General features: G+C 35.0%; 1 protein-coding gene and 1 long non-coding RNA gene across 5 annotated transcripts in view; one reads left to right on the plus strand and one right to left on the minus strand.

Annotated features, from left to right (window-relative positions):
- Positions 1-16,980, plus strand: part of LOC129035853 (uncharacterized) — a 63,938-nt gene that overhangs the window by 46,595 nt on the left and 363 nt on the right. The gene's annotated exons all lie outside the window — the stretch shown is intronic.
- Positions 1-16,980, minus strand: part of NFXL1 (nuclear transcription factor, X-box binding like 1) — a 68,692-nt gene that overhangs the window by 31,960 nt on the left and 19,752 nt on the right. For all 4 annotated transcript variants that reach the window (XR_010126038.1, XM_054486845.2, XM_054486846.2 and 1 more), the window contains exons 11-15: positions 14,674-14,796; positions 11,110-11,200; positions 6,356-6,476; positions 5,970-6,129; positions 4,824-4,915 (exon numbers count right to left, since the gene is read on the minus strand). Coding sequence is in view for 3 of the 4 variants with exons in the window: in XM_054486845.2 (XP_054342820.1) it covers positions 4,824-4,915; positions 5,970-6,129; positions 6,356-6,476; positions 11,110-11,200; positions 14,674-14,796 (587 nt within the window). In the remaining variant the exon portion in view is untranslated. The remainder of the gene's footprint in view (positions 1-4,823; positions 4,916-5,969; positions 6,130-6,355; positions 6,477-11,109; positions 11,201-14,673; positions 14,797-16,980) is intronic.

Here is a 16,980-nt window from a genome sequence, read left to right on the forward strand (position 1 = left end):
AATAAGCAATTAGAGTAAAGTTACAGGACACAAAGTTAATATAAAAAGGTCAACTGATTTCCTATATAGTAGCAATGAGCAATTAGAATTTGAAGTTAAAAACATAACACTACATTAGCACAAAAAATGAAATACTTGGGTATGAATTTAACAAAATATATACAAGATCTCCACGGGAAAACTACAAAATACTGATGAAGGAAATCAAAGATTTAAATAAATGAAGCAATATTCCATGTTCACAGTTATGAAGGCTCAAAATTATTAAGATGTTGTTTATTTCCAATTTGATCCAGATTCAACATGATTCCAATCAAAATCCCAGCAAGTTATTTTCTATATATCAACAGATTCTAAAGTCTATATAGAAAGATAACAGACTCAGAACAGCCAACACAACACTGAAGAAAGCAAAGTTGAAAGACTGACACCACCCAACTTCAAGAATTACTATAAAGCTACAGTGATCAAGACAGAATGGTACTGATTAAAGAACAGGCAAATAAATGAATGGAAGAGAACAGAGAGACCAGAAATGGAACCACACAAATCATAGTCTACTGATCTTTGGCAAAAGAGCAAAGGCAATTGAATGAAGAAAGGACATTCTTTTCAATAAATGATTCATGCTGGAACAAATGGACATCCGCTTGCAAAAAAAACCTAGGCAGACCCTAAGCCTTTCACAACAGTTAACTCAAAATGAATCACAGCTCTAAATGTAAAATGCAAAACTACAAAACACAGACAATCTGGGTAATTTGGGTTTAATTATGACTTTTAGATACAACACCAAAAGCACAATACCTGAAATAAAAATGGATGATAGATGTCATTATACTAAAAATTACAGCTCTGCAAAGAACATTTAGAGAATGAAAAGCCACAAAGGCTGGGTGCAGTGGCTCACACCTGTAATCCCAACACTTTAGGAGGCTGAGACAGGAGGATCACCTGAGCACAGGAGTTTCAAGACCAGCCTGAGCAACATAATGAATCCGTCTCTACAAAAAATTAAAATTAAAAAAAATTAGTTGAACATGATAGTGCACGCCTACAGTCCCAGCTACTAGGCGGTTAGGGGTAGGGCTGAGGTTGAAGGATCATTTGAGCCCAGGAGGTCCAGGCTGCAGTGGACTGTGATGAAGCCACTGCACTCCTACTCCATGAAAAGCCTGGGTGACAGAACTGAGATACTGTCTCAAAAAAAAAAAAAAAAAAAAAAAAAAGAAGGTTAAAAAGATAAGCCACAGACTGGCAGAAAATACTTGGAAAATGCACAGCTGGTAAAGGACTTCTCTTCAAAATATACTCAATAAGAAAGCAAATAACGCAATATAAAAATGGGCAAAAAGGAACAGGAAATTAAACACTGCATGTTAAACACTGCATGTTCTCACATGTAGAAGCTAAAAAGTTGATCTCATAGAAATAAAAAGCAGAATAGTTACAGGATGGAAAAGGTAGAGGGAGGAGGGGATAAGAGAGATTTGTTAAAAAACAAAATTACAGCTAGATAGGAAGAACAAGTTCTGGTGTTTTATAGTTATCCTACAGTGCTATAAAACTATTGTTATCTATTGTTAACTATAGATAACAATAGTTACCTATAACAATGGATATCTATAGATATAGATATCTATAACTATAGTTAACGATAGTTAACAATAATATATATTTTCAAATAGCTAGAAAAGAGGATACTGAATGTTCCCAAAACAAAGAAATGATGTCTGAGATAATGGATACGCTAATTGCCCTGATTTATCACTGTATATCACACTGTATGTACTGAAACAGCATTACATTTCCTATAAACATGTATAATTATCATGTATCAATTAAAAATAGAACGGCTAAAATCCAAAACACTGACAATACCATATGTTGGTGAGAATAAAGAGCAACAATTCTCACTCACTGTTGTGAGAATGATTCAGACACTTTAGTAAACTGTTTGACAGCTTCTTACAAAGCTAAACAAAGTCTTACCATGTGATCCAGCAATTACACTCCTAAGTATTTACCCAAATGAGCTGAAAACTTATGTCTACACAAAAATCTGCACATAAATGTTTATAGCAGCTTTATTCTTAATTGCCAAACTTGGAAGCAACCAAAATGTTCTTCTATGGTAAATGGATAAACAAACTATGGTACCTTTATGCAATGTATTATTATTCAATGATAAAAATAAATGAGCTACCAATCCATGAGAAGACACAGAAGAACCATAAAACCATACTGCTAAGTGAAGAAGCCAGTCTGAAAATGCTATACACTGTAAAAGTCCAACTATTGACATTCTGGAAAAGGCAAAACTACAGAGACAGTAAAAAGATACGTGGTTGCTAGGAGTTTGAGACGGTGAGGAGAAAAGAAGGTTGAACAGGTATAGCACAGGGCATTTTTAGGGCAGTGAAACTATTCTGTATGAAACTATAATAGTAAATACATGACACTACGCATTTGTCAAAACCCACAGAACCATACAACACAGAAAGTAAATCCTAATGTAATCTATGGACTTTAGCTAATAATAAAGTACCAATATTGGTTCCTCAACTGTAAAAATTGTATCACTAATGAAAGTTGGTAATAGAGAAAACTGTGGTATGGGGGCACACATAGGAACTCTCTATACTTTCTGTGCAATTTTCTCTGTAAACGTGAACACATTCTTAAAAAATAAAGTCTATTTAAGAAAATAAACACATCATTTCCCTTTCCAGGGACTGGCTTAAAAATGGTCTAATGAAATGTCAAAAGAGTTCTCCTGTGGAGCTTCGGAGAAGTTTCCTTACCCTTTAAAAAAAGAAGAAGAAAAGGAAAAGGTGATGATGATGACGCACAGAAGGCATACACATTTCCATTTCTCCCTTTGCAAACTTTCATGTCTGGGTTGAGAAGCTAACAGAAAGGCAAACAGCCTGAGGTCAAAGATGACACACTGAGGATAACAAAATGGAAAGACAATCTGAGCTCTTGATGTGTGACTGAATGAACCAAATTAAACAATTACACAGCTGCTCTACTTCCAGTCTAATTATGTGAGGGATAAATGTTACTGCGCTTTTTCTTTAGGTTTTCATTTAGATTTTATAGTTTCTACTGTACAAATCTTATATTCTTTTATTGAATTTCTTAAACAAAATGTTCTTTTCAGACTATGTAAGTGGAATTGTTTTCTTAATTTCATTTTCAGATTGTTTCCAGTGTACAGAAATTCCACTGACTTTGTATAGTGATGTTTTCTACAACAGTAATGAACTCATTAAGTAACTCTAATAGCATTTTTGAGGACTCCTTAAGACTTTTCACACACAAGATCATGTCATCTGAAAATACAAATAGTTCTTCTTTATTCCAAGTAAAAAGACATTTTTAATTTCTTTTTCTAGCCTAATTGTTCTGGTTAAAAATTCTAGTACAATCTTGAAAGAAGTGGCAGGAGCAGGCATCCTAGTCTTGTTCCTGTTATTAGGGAGAAAACTTTTAATCTTTCACCACGACGTATTATGTGAACTGTGTGGCTTTTCACAGATGCCCTTTATCAGGTTAAGAAAATTATCTTTTCTTCCACGTTTTTTGAGTGTTTTTATCAAGAAAGTGTGTCAGATTCTGTCAAATGCTGTGCTACATCTTGAACCCGGAAAGAGAAGGTTGCAGTGAGCCAACATTGAATCACTGCACTCTAGCCTGGGTGACAGAGACTCCATCTCAAAAAAAAAAACAGACTAAGGAACTCAATGGTAATTAGGTACTTATGACCTAATTACTTAGGTAATTATGACAACATTTTCGTGCCTATGAATTATAATATCAATGTCTCTTCTGTTTCTCTCAAGGAAAAATTTTAGACCACTAATAATTCTAACTTAGAGATATTAGCAACAACTTGGTTCCTCAGGATTATAACTTAAGTCCTCAGTAAAAGAGTAGTCTCAAATAACTGAATACCTACATGAAAAACCTCTCTGCTAACTACACAGCCCACCTCCATTAAATCTACAGACTAAAATTCCCCTATTTGTGCGTGTATCTCCTAACAACACTTTGCCTCCCAATTTGACTGTGTGACCAATACACAAAAATATACATGCTATTTCAACTGGGAGGAATGTTGTGGAAATGAAAGCTTTTAGAATTAAAAAACAAAAACAATCCTCTCTTTAAAAGATCAATACACCAGAAATACCAATGTTTAATTTGGCACCTCAGTTGTAGACAACAGCCCCTTTTCTAATTTTACGTTGCTTCTCAGCATTCTGCGTTTCTTTTTTCCCTATACTCCATAACCTCTGCTGGAAGTATAAAAAGTTCCAGGATTCCGTATTACTGTAGGTTCAGCTCCTTACAGCTCAGTCCCAGTCATTCACTGGCCCATCCAGGAAACTACTTCCTCTCATTTCCAAGGCTTCCTTTAAATATTCCCCAAGTTTGCCTTATCTAAAACCTGGCTTTCTTCTGTCTTCAGGGAGCTTACACTCCAGTATGGGAATCATCGGGAAAACTAACAAATGATGTTCCTTGGATTTGTTTTTGTAATTGCATGCACAAGTTGCTATGGAAAGCTAAGAAGGGCATCAAACTCCAATTGGGGGTAAAGACTCAAAAAAAGATATCTATAGTAGGTTTATATGCAAGTATGACAAACATGTTTGAAAAGAATGAAGGTTAAGACAGACAGACTAGTTGATAGGCTAGGCCTGAAATAATGAACTGAACTAAGAAAAAAGGGAGATTGACTTCAGATACCCTTTAAGCCTACGTCAAAAGTTTTGGTTTTTTTTATTTTTTTTAATTGAAATTCTAATACTTACATAAGAATAGGAACTTGACATGGAGGACACGGTAATGCAGTCTGAATAAATGCTGGCTCAGAAGGCTGTTCCCAAGGGCCTGTAGGCTGGTGCTACAAATAAAATACATAAGAATTTTAAGTCAGAGGGATTAAATCATATGGCCATTTAAGAATCTAAGAAAATAGTTCCATGTATCCTCTGCTCAAGCAGGTTGAAATTTTTTCAAATAATCAATAAATTGTGCTTACTGAAATATTTCATTTTATCTGTATTAAATGAAATTGTTCCCCTCCACACACATTTGATATTAATAACTGAGACAGAATCCAGTTTATAAATCGTAGAACAAAGGCAGTATAGCCTCCTTTACTTCCAATAAGGAAATGAGAAAAACAATTGGAAACTCCAACATCTACCAATTGAATATAATCTCCATTATTTTATTCACTGTTGTTCCTCAGCACCTAAAAAAATGCTTGATTATTTAGTAAGGGCTCAATAAATGTTCATGAGGCCGGGCTGGGCGTGGTGCCTCACGCCTGTAATCCCAGCACTTTGGGAGGCGGAGGCAGGCGGATCACTTGAGGTCAGGAGTTTGAGACCAGCCTGATCAACAAGGTGAAACCCCATCTCTACTAAAAATACAAAAATTAGCTGGGCATGGTACCAGGCACCTATAATCCCAGCTACTCAGGAGGCTAAGGCATGAGAATCACTGAACCCGGGAGGTGGAGGTTGCAGTGACCCAGATCACACCACTGCACTCAGCCTGGGCAACAGAGTGAGACTCCGTCTCAAAAAAAAAAAAAAAATTAAATAACTAAAAATAAATAAATATTAAATATTAAAAAGTGAACAAATCTTTAAAATAAGGTTATAGGAGATATCTATAACCCTAAACCACAATATATGAAGGAGGACTGCCAAATTCATCTATATCATGATCATAATGTAACTACCACACTGTATTTGCAAACATTGGTTTCACTCCTTTTCTACGCTGAGTTGCTTAAAACAAAATCAAGTCTTGATTACCTTGTACCCTGCTCCAAGCACAGTGCTTCCCAATAAGTGCTTAATCATTGCTCGTTGAAAAACTAAGTAAAAGCAAGAAAGTACAACCCACAGCAATGCACTATTTCTCTAATAGCATTATTCCCTTACCCTGCCAGTCTGCTTTATTAATGCTTGATCATGACACGGAGCAGGACACAAGTGACCACATTTCTCCAAAACTTTTTGGCAAGGTTGATGACATGGTGGACAAGAACCAAAGTGACAGCGATGTTTTTCTTGACTTGTATGATGACAAGTTGGTGGTCGACTAAATCATAAAGTACAATTTTCAAAAATTACTTTTAGTCATTGAATAATTACATCTAAAGGACAATTATCTATTTACATATCTTCTGATTCCATATAGAATGAGTATACTGTGAATATTAATATTTTAAAACACTAAAGCAAAATTAAATTAAAATATTAAAAGCCAATATGAATTTAAATTTGTACAACATCAGATGGAAGCTTGTGCAAAGCTTCAAACTCACCTGCATTGCTCCTTGCACTTGGGTGGTCTTGTGGTACGTTCTCGGCCACAGGGCACTGTCACCTTTGTATTGCCACAATTACACTTCACATCTACTGTTTCTGGGCAGGGATAGCAACTGCCTGAAAAAAAAAGTCTGACAATTAAAAAGATTCCTTAACTACCCAAATGCCTATCAATGGTAAAATACATAAATTTAGTACATTCACACAATGGGATACTCTACAACAAGAATGAAGAAACTACAACAACATGAATGAATTTTACCACCAAACATTGAGCCAGACACAAAGAGTACATAGTGCATGATTCCATTTATATAAAGTAAACAAGAAAAACTAATCTGTACTGTTCAAAATCAGAGTGATAGTTATGAAGGATGCAAGGAAGGTGTTGAAAATTCTGGTAATGTTCTGTTTAATGATGTAAGTTTTGGTTACCTGGCTATGTTCAGTTTGTAAAAATTCAACAAGCTGCATACTTTTTATTTGTAATACTTTTCTCTTTTTTTTTTTTTTGTAACAGGGTCTCACCCTGTTGCTCAAGCTGAGTGCTGTCGCATGATCATAGCTCAGTGCAGCCTCAACTTTCTGGGCTCAAGCAATCCTCCCACATCAGCCTCCCAAGTAGCTGGGACTACAGACACACACCACCATGCCCAGCTAATTTTTGATTATTTATAGAGATGGAGGGGTCTCACTATGTTGCCCAGGCTGGTCTCAAACTCCTGGACTCAAGCAATCTTCCCACCTCAGCTTCCCAAATGCTGGGATTACAGGCGTGAGTCACTGCACCCAGCCCCTGATTTATAACACTTTTCTCTCTGTACACTGGTACCTCAATAAAGTTTTAGACATTTCTCTAAAATGTGCTAAAACTTCTGTTTTAAATAACAAATTTAACACATTACTCATTCAAAACTAAAACAAGCAAAAATGGATTTAAGTCTTTGGAAAATTTAACATTAACAATAATATCACTGGCCTACTTTCATACATCTATCCAAGTACACAATTTTTAGATGAATTCCCAATAACTTCTTTCTCATTACCTGATATTGGTTAGTAGCAAGTACAGTCAATTTTCCATTAATTGTACTTTGTGAAAGACTAAGTACTAAGCCACCATTTTAGGATATAATCCCAAATATATCTCTTCTAAACATAAAAAAAAAAATGTTATTTGGTTTCAGCTTTTTACGCTCTTTTGTTATGGGTTGGCAGAAATATAAAAAAACAAAATCAAAGAAATCTTTAAAGCAGGCTATAAAGTTCGCTCCAAGAGGTTCTGTCATCATCTTAAGGGCTTTTGTCCACTCTAGTTTTCCCAGTAAGGAACTCTATCAGAAATGAAATAATTAAGGAAGAAGAGTTTTCAACGAAGAAATGAATATCTTAAAGAGACTGTTGCCTAGGTGTCAGGACCAAGCAAAACATGGACCGGGAGTTAACCTGATAAAAAAAAGATTAAAGATGGACAATATCCTGGCTTAAGTGCCTCTAGAAGTTCAAAATAGTTCCCTAAAACAAACACAAATTAAGAATTATAATTCAAATAATGAACATAGAAAAAGAGAAAATTAGAGGTAAAACATTGTAGGGTCAAACATAACATTTATTATACAAAACACCAAATGTGCTTTGACACATATATTCTTGATGTTAATGCAAGTCAAGTTATCCTAACCCACATATCAAGTTTTATTTTTATTTTACCTAAAGAATGACTACAAGTTGTATTTTTAAAGTTGATAGTGATATTTAAGGCGGTTCTCATTCGGCATATTATATCAGCTTCTATACTTAACAATGACAATTTTTCGTTCATCTTCAGCAGAGGAACTTATCAAACATAACTTTTTTGTTATTCTAAACAACAGTATCACATTTTTAAAAATTAAATCTCAAAAATAAGGGATAATTTCTCTAAACAGTCTCCCTACTGACCAACAGAATTCATTATAATTAAAATAGCTTCCGTGATAATACTTTCAAAATGAAAAAATAGTATAGGGAGACTATAACTATACTGACCAATACCAATTAATAGCCAAAAGAGGCATGATTCGGGTAGTTCTAAAACTATAAACACAGATGCTCCTGAACTTAAAAAAACTATAAATCAGCTGGGCACTGTGGCTTATGCCTGTAATCCCAGCACTTTGGGAGGCCGAGGCGGGCAGATCACGAGGTCAGGAGATCGAGACCATCCTAGCCAACATGGTGAAACCCCGGCTCTACTAAAAATACAAAAATTAGCTGGACGTGGTGGCATATGCCTGTGATCCCAGCTGCTCGCGAGGCTGAGGCAGGAGAATCACTTGAACCGGGAAGTCAGAGGTTGCAGTGAGCCGGGATCGCGCCACTGCACTCCAGCCTGGTGACAGAGAGAGACTCCGTCTCAAAAAACAAAACAAAACTATAAATCAAATTTTCATATACCCACAACACAAACATGCAGTTAGTATATTCCCCCTATAAATTACTGTATAATTCTGATTATGAAGGATTCTAGAATGATGGAAAAATGGTATGAAATTATGATTCCACATTCTTTTATAACCATAGACGAAACAAATATTGACAGTTGCACAACAGCATCTTCCACATACTTTACATCAGGGAAAATTTTGTTGTGACTAATAAGCTTTTTTAAGGGTTAATAGAAATCTATAAAAACAAAACAAACAAAAAAACACCACTCTACCAAAAAATATCAAAACCTGAATCTGATCAAACCTCTAGATCCAATTAACAGGTTATCGAAAATATAGAGGACAGAGGAACATGTTAAATAATACCACAGAGATGCAATCTGCAAAACCCAGACTCTGAGAAACTAAATAAAGCAATCTAGTTTCTTCAACAAATAAGTCACAAGGGGAAAAAAGGAGATAGAGGATGGAAATTATAAATTAAAAGACTTTAGAGACAAAACCAATTACAACATGTCAATTTCATTAGGTTTTTGAGTCTATAAACTGATGTAAAAAATGAAGTTACTTATGAGACAACAAGAAATTTGAAAACCAGATATTTGCTGATATGAAGAAATATGTTAACTACGTTTAGGTTAAGAATCCATCTTTTAGAAACAAATACTGAAATATTTATGGGCTTTGCTTCACAAAAATATGAGACAGGGAAATGCTTCCAACACTTCTCCAGTAAGTATGATATTTGCTCTAAACTTTTTGCAGATACTCTTTATCAGGTTAAGGATATGTCTATTTCCAATTAAATTTTTATCTTATATAGATGTTAGACATTTATCAAGATGATCTCATTCCTCCTTTGGTCTTTTAATGTGGTAAATTACATAATATTAGATTTACTACTGTTAAACCAGTTATATCACAGAGATGTAGTTTGCAAAAATCTGCAAAAACTCAATGGGTCAGTGATGTAATGACTATAAAAGAAAATAAAATCTTTCTAGTGTTGGTGAGAGCATACCTGAAAAGCTATTTCTAAACTTCACTGACAAATCAAAGAACACCTACAGGAAATGTCTACAGGGTAAATAGAATCTGACACTTTTACTAATGGGGAAGGAATGTAGTATAATGGAAATAACATAAACACTGGGTTCACATCCTGACTCTGTGACTAGTTCTATTAACCTTGGGCCAATAGTCTCCTGGCCTGTTCCATATATAAAATAATAGTAGTTCCATATACGCTGCAGGATTTCTGAAAGGATAGGGAGATCAACTGAGAAACAGTTCAGTAGTTTGTTCTAGGTATTAAACTACTAAATGGCAGAGTCTAGGCTTAAATCCAGGATTTCTTCCTCTAAGTCCACGATCTTTCCAATACTGTATACCATATCTCAGTAGATTCCATTTCATATCAACATAATCCAAATTAGTGAAGTTAACTCAGTTTTTAATGTCTAGTAATAACTTGTAACATAATTCTCAAAGTATAGTCCAGGAACCCTAGTGGTTCTTGAGACCCTTTCAGGAGGTCTGCAAGGTCTCACATGCATAGTTTTCCAGAATCTAGTGAAAAGTGACATCCATAGCAGACTGAATGCCAGAAGCATATATGTGAATCCAGCTATTTTCTGTTAAGCTAGACATTAAAGACATTTGTAAAAATGTAAAATTTTCTACTTTTTTCAGAAAATAGTTATTTTTCATAAAACATATTACTTGTATTAAGATATAATGGTTTATTATTGCTATTTTTTAAAAAATAATATTATTACATTTTATTTTAATTTCAAATACAATAAATGTCAATGAATAAAACTCACATTAACAAAAGCCCTTTGGGGACCAAAAGAGTCTAAAGGGGTCATGAGATCAAAATGTTTAAAAATCACCAGCTTCGGACATATCTAATCCTTTACTAGATTTAACTACAAATAAGTATATAAAATTCAGAATAAATAAGGTGTTCAAAACGCTATGAACACCTTCATTGACTAAAAAATTGTGTGGGGAAAGTTAGGAAGTGGGAAAACAATATGGTGTTATAGAAAGGACAATACTTTTATATACAGAAATCCTGGGTTCAAATGTACTAGACATTTCCCTGAGTAAGTTACTGAACCCTCTTAAGCTTCAACCTCTTTGCCTATAAAATAGAGACACTGGCAAACTGCCTTACCTTCTTCTCAAGGTTAAAAGAGTCAAGTGAGATAATGACTATAAAACACTATTTCAATACATTATATTGAATATTGACAATGAAAAAAAAACCACTACATCACTACAAACATAAAATCATAGCTATTATTAAAGTTTACCTCTGTGACAGACAGATGGACACTTATGGTTTCTACATCCTAAAGTCCGTCCACAGTTTTGATCACAAGGTGGACAGTTTCCAGGGCAACACTGAAGAGAAAGCAATATATAAAGAACAGGTAATTCAAAAACCCATGAATAACAGGCATGTCATTACTAGTTACAGAACTTATGGAAAGCAAAAGATACACTTTTCACTAAAAGAAGTATTCAAGAATATCAACATTCTTCTGGTAAGTAAACATACTCCACTAAGAACTTATGATGACCTAATTTAACAAATCAAGCTAAATTTTCCTGACTTTCAGTTAATTCTTCTATGATTCAAAACATTTCCATCAGATAATTTCATTCCTTTATCTGTGCAGAGACTAACAACATTAACCAAAGGAATGTCAATTCAGGAAAACAATTAGTCTGGTTTTTAAAAAAATTTAATTAAAATCAATTCAACGTATAGATTCATTTGGCAGTTATTTATTTTCTTTCTTTTTCTCTTTTTCTTTTTTTTTTTTTTTTCTTGAGACAGGGTCTGGCTCTGTTGCCCAGGTTAGAGTGTAATGGCACAGTCTTGACTGACTGCAATCTCCACCTCCCAGGCTCAAGCCATCCTCACACCTCAGCCTCCTGAGTACCTAGTTCTACATGCTCTCCCCACCACACCTGAGTAGTTTGTGTATTTTTGGTAGAGATGGAGTTTTGCCATGTTGCCCAGGCTGCTCTCAAACTCCTGAGCTCAAGCGATCTGCCTGCCTTGGCCTCCCAAAGTACTCAGATTATAGGCATAAGCCACTGCTCCTGGCTTTGTCTGGCAGTTATTTTCAAACCATAGATTAAGAGACTAAAGAAGAGAAGCAGAGATAGGCTACCTGCATCCAGCTTTCTTTGTCACTTCCCTGGTTTCACAGACACTTCCGTGTCTGTGAGAAATACAGCTATCTATGACCTGTCCTAATTTTTCAATCATGGACACCAGTCAACTACTTCAAGTCTATATTGCCATCTTAACTCTTTCCTTAATTTCTTACTTACCTAACTTTGGAAAGGAAATACAGACTACAATTGTCTTAAAGAAACTTAGGGTTGCATGTAAGAGTAAGTTTCATTATATAAAAATAGCTAAAAACAAAATGTACATTATTAAAAAGCAACTAAGTCAATATAGTTTATTCTCAAAAATTAGCCAGGCATGGTGGTGCGTGCCTGTAGTCCCAGCTACTCGGGGAGGCTGAGGCAGGAGAATTGCTTGAACATGGGAGGCAGAGGTTGCAGTGAGCCGAGATCACACCACTGCACTCCAGCCTGGACGACAGAGCATGACTCCATCTCAAAAAAAAAAAAAGGCAATATAGTTTATTCAATTAGACAAATGTTTATTGAGTAATACTATGTGCCTATCCTATCACTTTGCCAGTGGGGGAAAAGATTATGTGGTCCATGACTTGAATAAGCCAATAGACACTTCTGTTTCGAGTTATGATGGAGTAACAACAACCAGATTTACACTCCTGTCTCAAACCACTAGAAAACCAGATAAAAGATATGAAGCTACAGTTTTCAGATATTAGATAATGAAGCAGCACAGATGGCAGTCCCTAACAGAAGGGAAACAAACTAGGTAAGTCTTGCAATGCTATCAGCTTACACATGAAGACTTATGGCTATAGCACAAGGAGGAAGATCATAAGCAGAATCTGGCTGTCTCATAAAGTTGAGTAGGCAAAATTCGTAGTTCAGAGAGGCCAGTGTAGCTAGAATTTGTGCAGAGAAGGCAGCAGTACAGAAAAAGCTCTGAAGAACTCCAGAAAGAACTTCTTGGGTCTTTGGCTGAGTACTGGTCTGTATGTGTGTGAGAGGAAACAATCCAAAAGCTGAGAAAGAACCACTGGAAGGAGAAGGCAGAATAATTTCAAGAGATCACACAAAGCTAGGAAAAAGTCTGTGTTCCTTACAGCCAGAGTAGAAGGACCTTCTAATACCTGGGCATCAAGTAGAGTACTTAGAAGACTTACTGCCTCAGTAATGGGGCCAAATTAGCCCTAAACAAAAGAGTGTTCTGGTCACACTTAAAAATATCAAGCCTCTGAAAGAACAAACAGTTTTTGAGTAACTTAACTTTGTCCCAGAATAAGGCTTAAAAATATTTAAAGAAATACAAATAAACAAACAAAAAGAACCAGCACCCAAAAATGTAAAGTTCATGTCTAGAAACAATCAAAAATCATCTAGCAGACAAAGAAGCAGGAAAATATAACCCCAAAAAAGCAGAAAAGTCAATAAACAGAAACAGACTCAGAAATGAGAGATAACAGAATTAGTACACAGGGATATTAAAACAGACATTACAAATATAGCCTATCTCACATTCAAGTAGATAGAGGAAGCATGAACATGCTAAGGAGAAACACGGAAGATATAAAAAAGACCCAAATCCAACTTCTAGAGATGAAAATACACAACTTCTCAGATGAAAAACACAGGATGGGATAAAAAGCAGATTAGACAAAGCAGAAGAAAATTAGCAATGTTGAAGACAAAACTATTATAAACTAAAACAGAAACAGACTGAAAAATAAATATAGTATCAGTGAACTTAGAAATTCAAGCAGCATATAATATATATGTCCTCAAAGTCTCAGAAGGTGATGGGTAGGGGAAAACAGAAAAAAAAAAATCTGAAGAAATAAAAACCAAAAATTTCACAAATATAATAAAAACTATAAACCTACAGACCTAAGCAGCTCGATGAAAACTAAGTTAAGAAACATAAAGAACACCATACCAAGGAACACCAGAAACTGCTGAAAACTGGGGATACAGAGAAAGATCTTAATAACCAGCCAGAAAAAAAGAGAAACAATCAGTACAGAGGAACAGATACAACAATCACAGCATACTACTTATTGGAAAAAATGCAAGCTAAAAGATAGTAGAGCAATACCTTTTAAGTATGGGGGTTAAAAACTGCCAAACTAGAACTCTAAAGTAAAAATATTTTTCACAAAGACTAAAGAAAGGTATATTCAGACATACAAAGTTGAAAGAATTCATGGCCAGCACTACTAGAAATGTTAAAGGAAATCCTTCAGAATAGAAAAAAAAATGAAATGTGAATCTATACAAAAAGATGAAAAGCACCTAAGTAAGTATGATGATAAATATCAAAAATTACTTTTTCTTATTTTTTCAAGCTCTTTAAAAGATAACTGATTATTTAAAGCAAAAGTAAAGACAATGTATTTGGGGTTTACAAAATACACAAATATAAAATGTATGAAAATCATACATTTCAGTGATCAGAAATAGTCAGTGATCAGAAATATCAAGCTGAGAGGACAATGCACAGGACAAGAAACTCTTCTCATTTGAAAAAATTGGTACAATTCCCACTAGTACAAAAATTACCTAGATTAAGGTTAATCTAGAATATTTACTAATATATTAAAGCAAAGCATATACCTGAACATTTGAGAAACAATTCAAGACAGCACTTATTGTGGGCCCAAAATGGAGAAATTCAATACAGTCTATAAATCAGAGGTTTCCAAGGTTAATACACAAACCTTTCTTCTACATTGATGCTTCTGACAGTCACGCATCTTAACACACTTAGTTTCACACAGATAAGGTTTATGACAAGGCATTCGTTTTGTATGCTTTCCACAGCGACAATGCTTTTCCACTTCCTGGAAGAATAAAAGAAATGCTATTAAAATTGATTTTTGTTAATATTTTTTCCTCACATTGCAACTTCTACAATTATTAAAACATAATGAACAAAAATTTTAACACTAAATTTGTATAACAAACTTTACCAAAAACCAATTTGAATTTCCTAAAACATTTGCTTATATCTTACTTTGTTCCAAAAAGGACTTCATATAAATTTTGTTATTAAATTTAGAAAACTGATGTTGAATAGTAAAAAAAAAAAAATCACATAATAAAACCACTTACATTTCATTACAACCATAACATCTGCAACTCTTGTCTCAGTAAAGCCAAAAAAACTAGATTATCTAGTAAGCTAACTTGTGGACTTGGTACTCCGGTCAAAACCAGAATGACATATACAACTTTAAAGCCTCAAGTCTAGGCCTCTACTGAAGTCTTGAACACTCGAAGTCACCCATGAGGGCTGGGATCAACTTCTTATGAACTCCAGTTAATGTTGATATTTTGACCTACTCTCGTTATAATGAATGTTCTGAATGGCATCTAAAATGAGGAATCCTTTCCAGATAGTTTTCAATTTACATTGCCAAGATTCATCAGAGGAATCACTATCTATGGCAGCTATAGCCTTAGGAAATGTATTTCTTAAAAAATACAACTTGAAAGTCAAAATTATTCCTTGATCCATGGGCTGCAGAATGGATATCGTGTTAGCAGACACGGCATAAAAACATTCATCTCTTTGTACACCTCAATCAGAGCTCTTGGGTGAGCACGTGCATTGTCAATGAGCAGTAATATTTTGAAAGGAATATTTCCTGATCAGTCAGTCTCAAGAGTGGGCTTATAACCATGCCATAAAGATGTGCTGTCCATAGATGTGCTGTCATCTAGGCTTTGTTGTTCCATTTGCAGAGCATAGGCAGACTAGATTTAGCAAAATTCATAAGATCCCTAGGATTTTTGAAATGGTAAATGAGCACTGGCTTCAATTTAAAGTCATCAGCTACATTAGCCCTTAAGAAGAATGTCAGCCTATTCTTTGACGGTTTGAAGCTTCAACCGTGAAAGTCCTATATGGTATCTTCTTCCAGTAGAAGGCTATTTCATCTCAGTTGAAAATCTTTTGTTCAATGTAGCCACCTTCATCAATTACCTTAGCTAGATCATCTGGATAACCCGACAGCTTCTACATCAACACTTGCTGTTTCACCTCGCACCTTTATATTATGAAGAGGGCTTCCTTCCTTAAACCTTATGAACCAACCTCTGCTAGTTTCAAACTTTTCTTGTGCAGCTTCCTCACCTCTCTCAGCCTTCATAGAATTGAAGTTAGGGCCTTGCTTTGGAGTATGTGGTTTAAGGTAATATTATAGTTACTTTGATCTTGTTTGCAGACCTCTAAATCTTCCTCCTTATCATCAATAAGGCTGTTTCACTTTCTTAACATTCCTGTATTCACTGCAGTAGCAATTTTAATTTCCTTCAAGAACTTTTCCTTTGCATTCACAACATGGCTAATTGATGCAAGAGAACTTTCAGCCTATTTCAGCTTTCAACTTGCCTTCCTCACTAGCTTAATCATCTCTAGCTTTTTATTTAAATGAGAAATGTGCGACTCTTCCTTTCACTTGAACATTTACAAAAGCCATTGTAGAGTTATCAATTGGCCTAATTTCAATATTGTTGTCTTTCAGGGAATAGGAAGGCCCAAGGAGAGGGAAAGAGATGGGGAACGACTGGTCAGTAGAGCAGTCAGAACACACGCACAACATTTAACCATTAAATTCACTGTCTAATATGGGCATGGTTTGTGGCACCCCCAAACAATCACAATAGTAACATCAAAGATCACTGATCACAGGTTATCATAACAGATATAATGATAATGAAAAAGTCTGAAATAGTGCAAGAATTACCAAATGTGACAGAGACATGAACACATACTGTTGGAAAAATGGAGCTGAAAGACTTGTTTTACAAAGGCTTACCATAAACCTTCAATTTATTAAAAACGCAGTATTGGCAAAGCACAATAAAGTGAAATGCAATAAAACGTGGTATGCCTGTACTCTCCTGCTTCTTACCCTAATATTAGGTCACTAAATTCATATAGATCATGACACAGATGTATATGAAAATAAGTAATAGAAAACAACCACAGGACAATCTCATTTGATATATTATGATAGGTA

This window comes from Pongo pygmaeus, chromosome 3 (genome assembly GCF_028885625.2).
Source record: "Pongo pygmaeus isolate AG05252 chromosome 3, NHGRI_mPonPyg2-v2.0_pri, whole genome shotgun sequence".
Taxonomy (NCBI): Eukaryota; Metazoa; Chordata; class Mammalia; order Primates; family Hominidae; genus Pongo; species Pongo pygmaeus.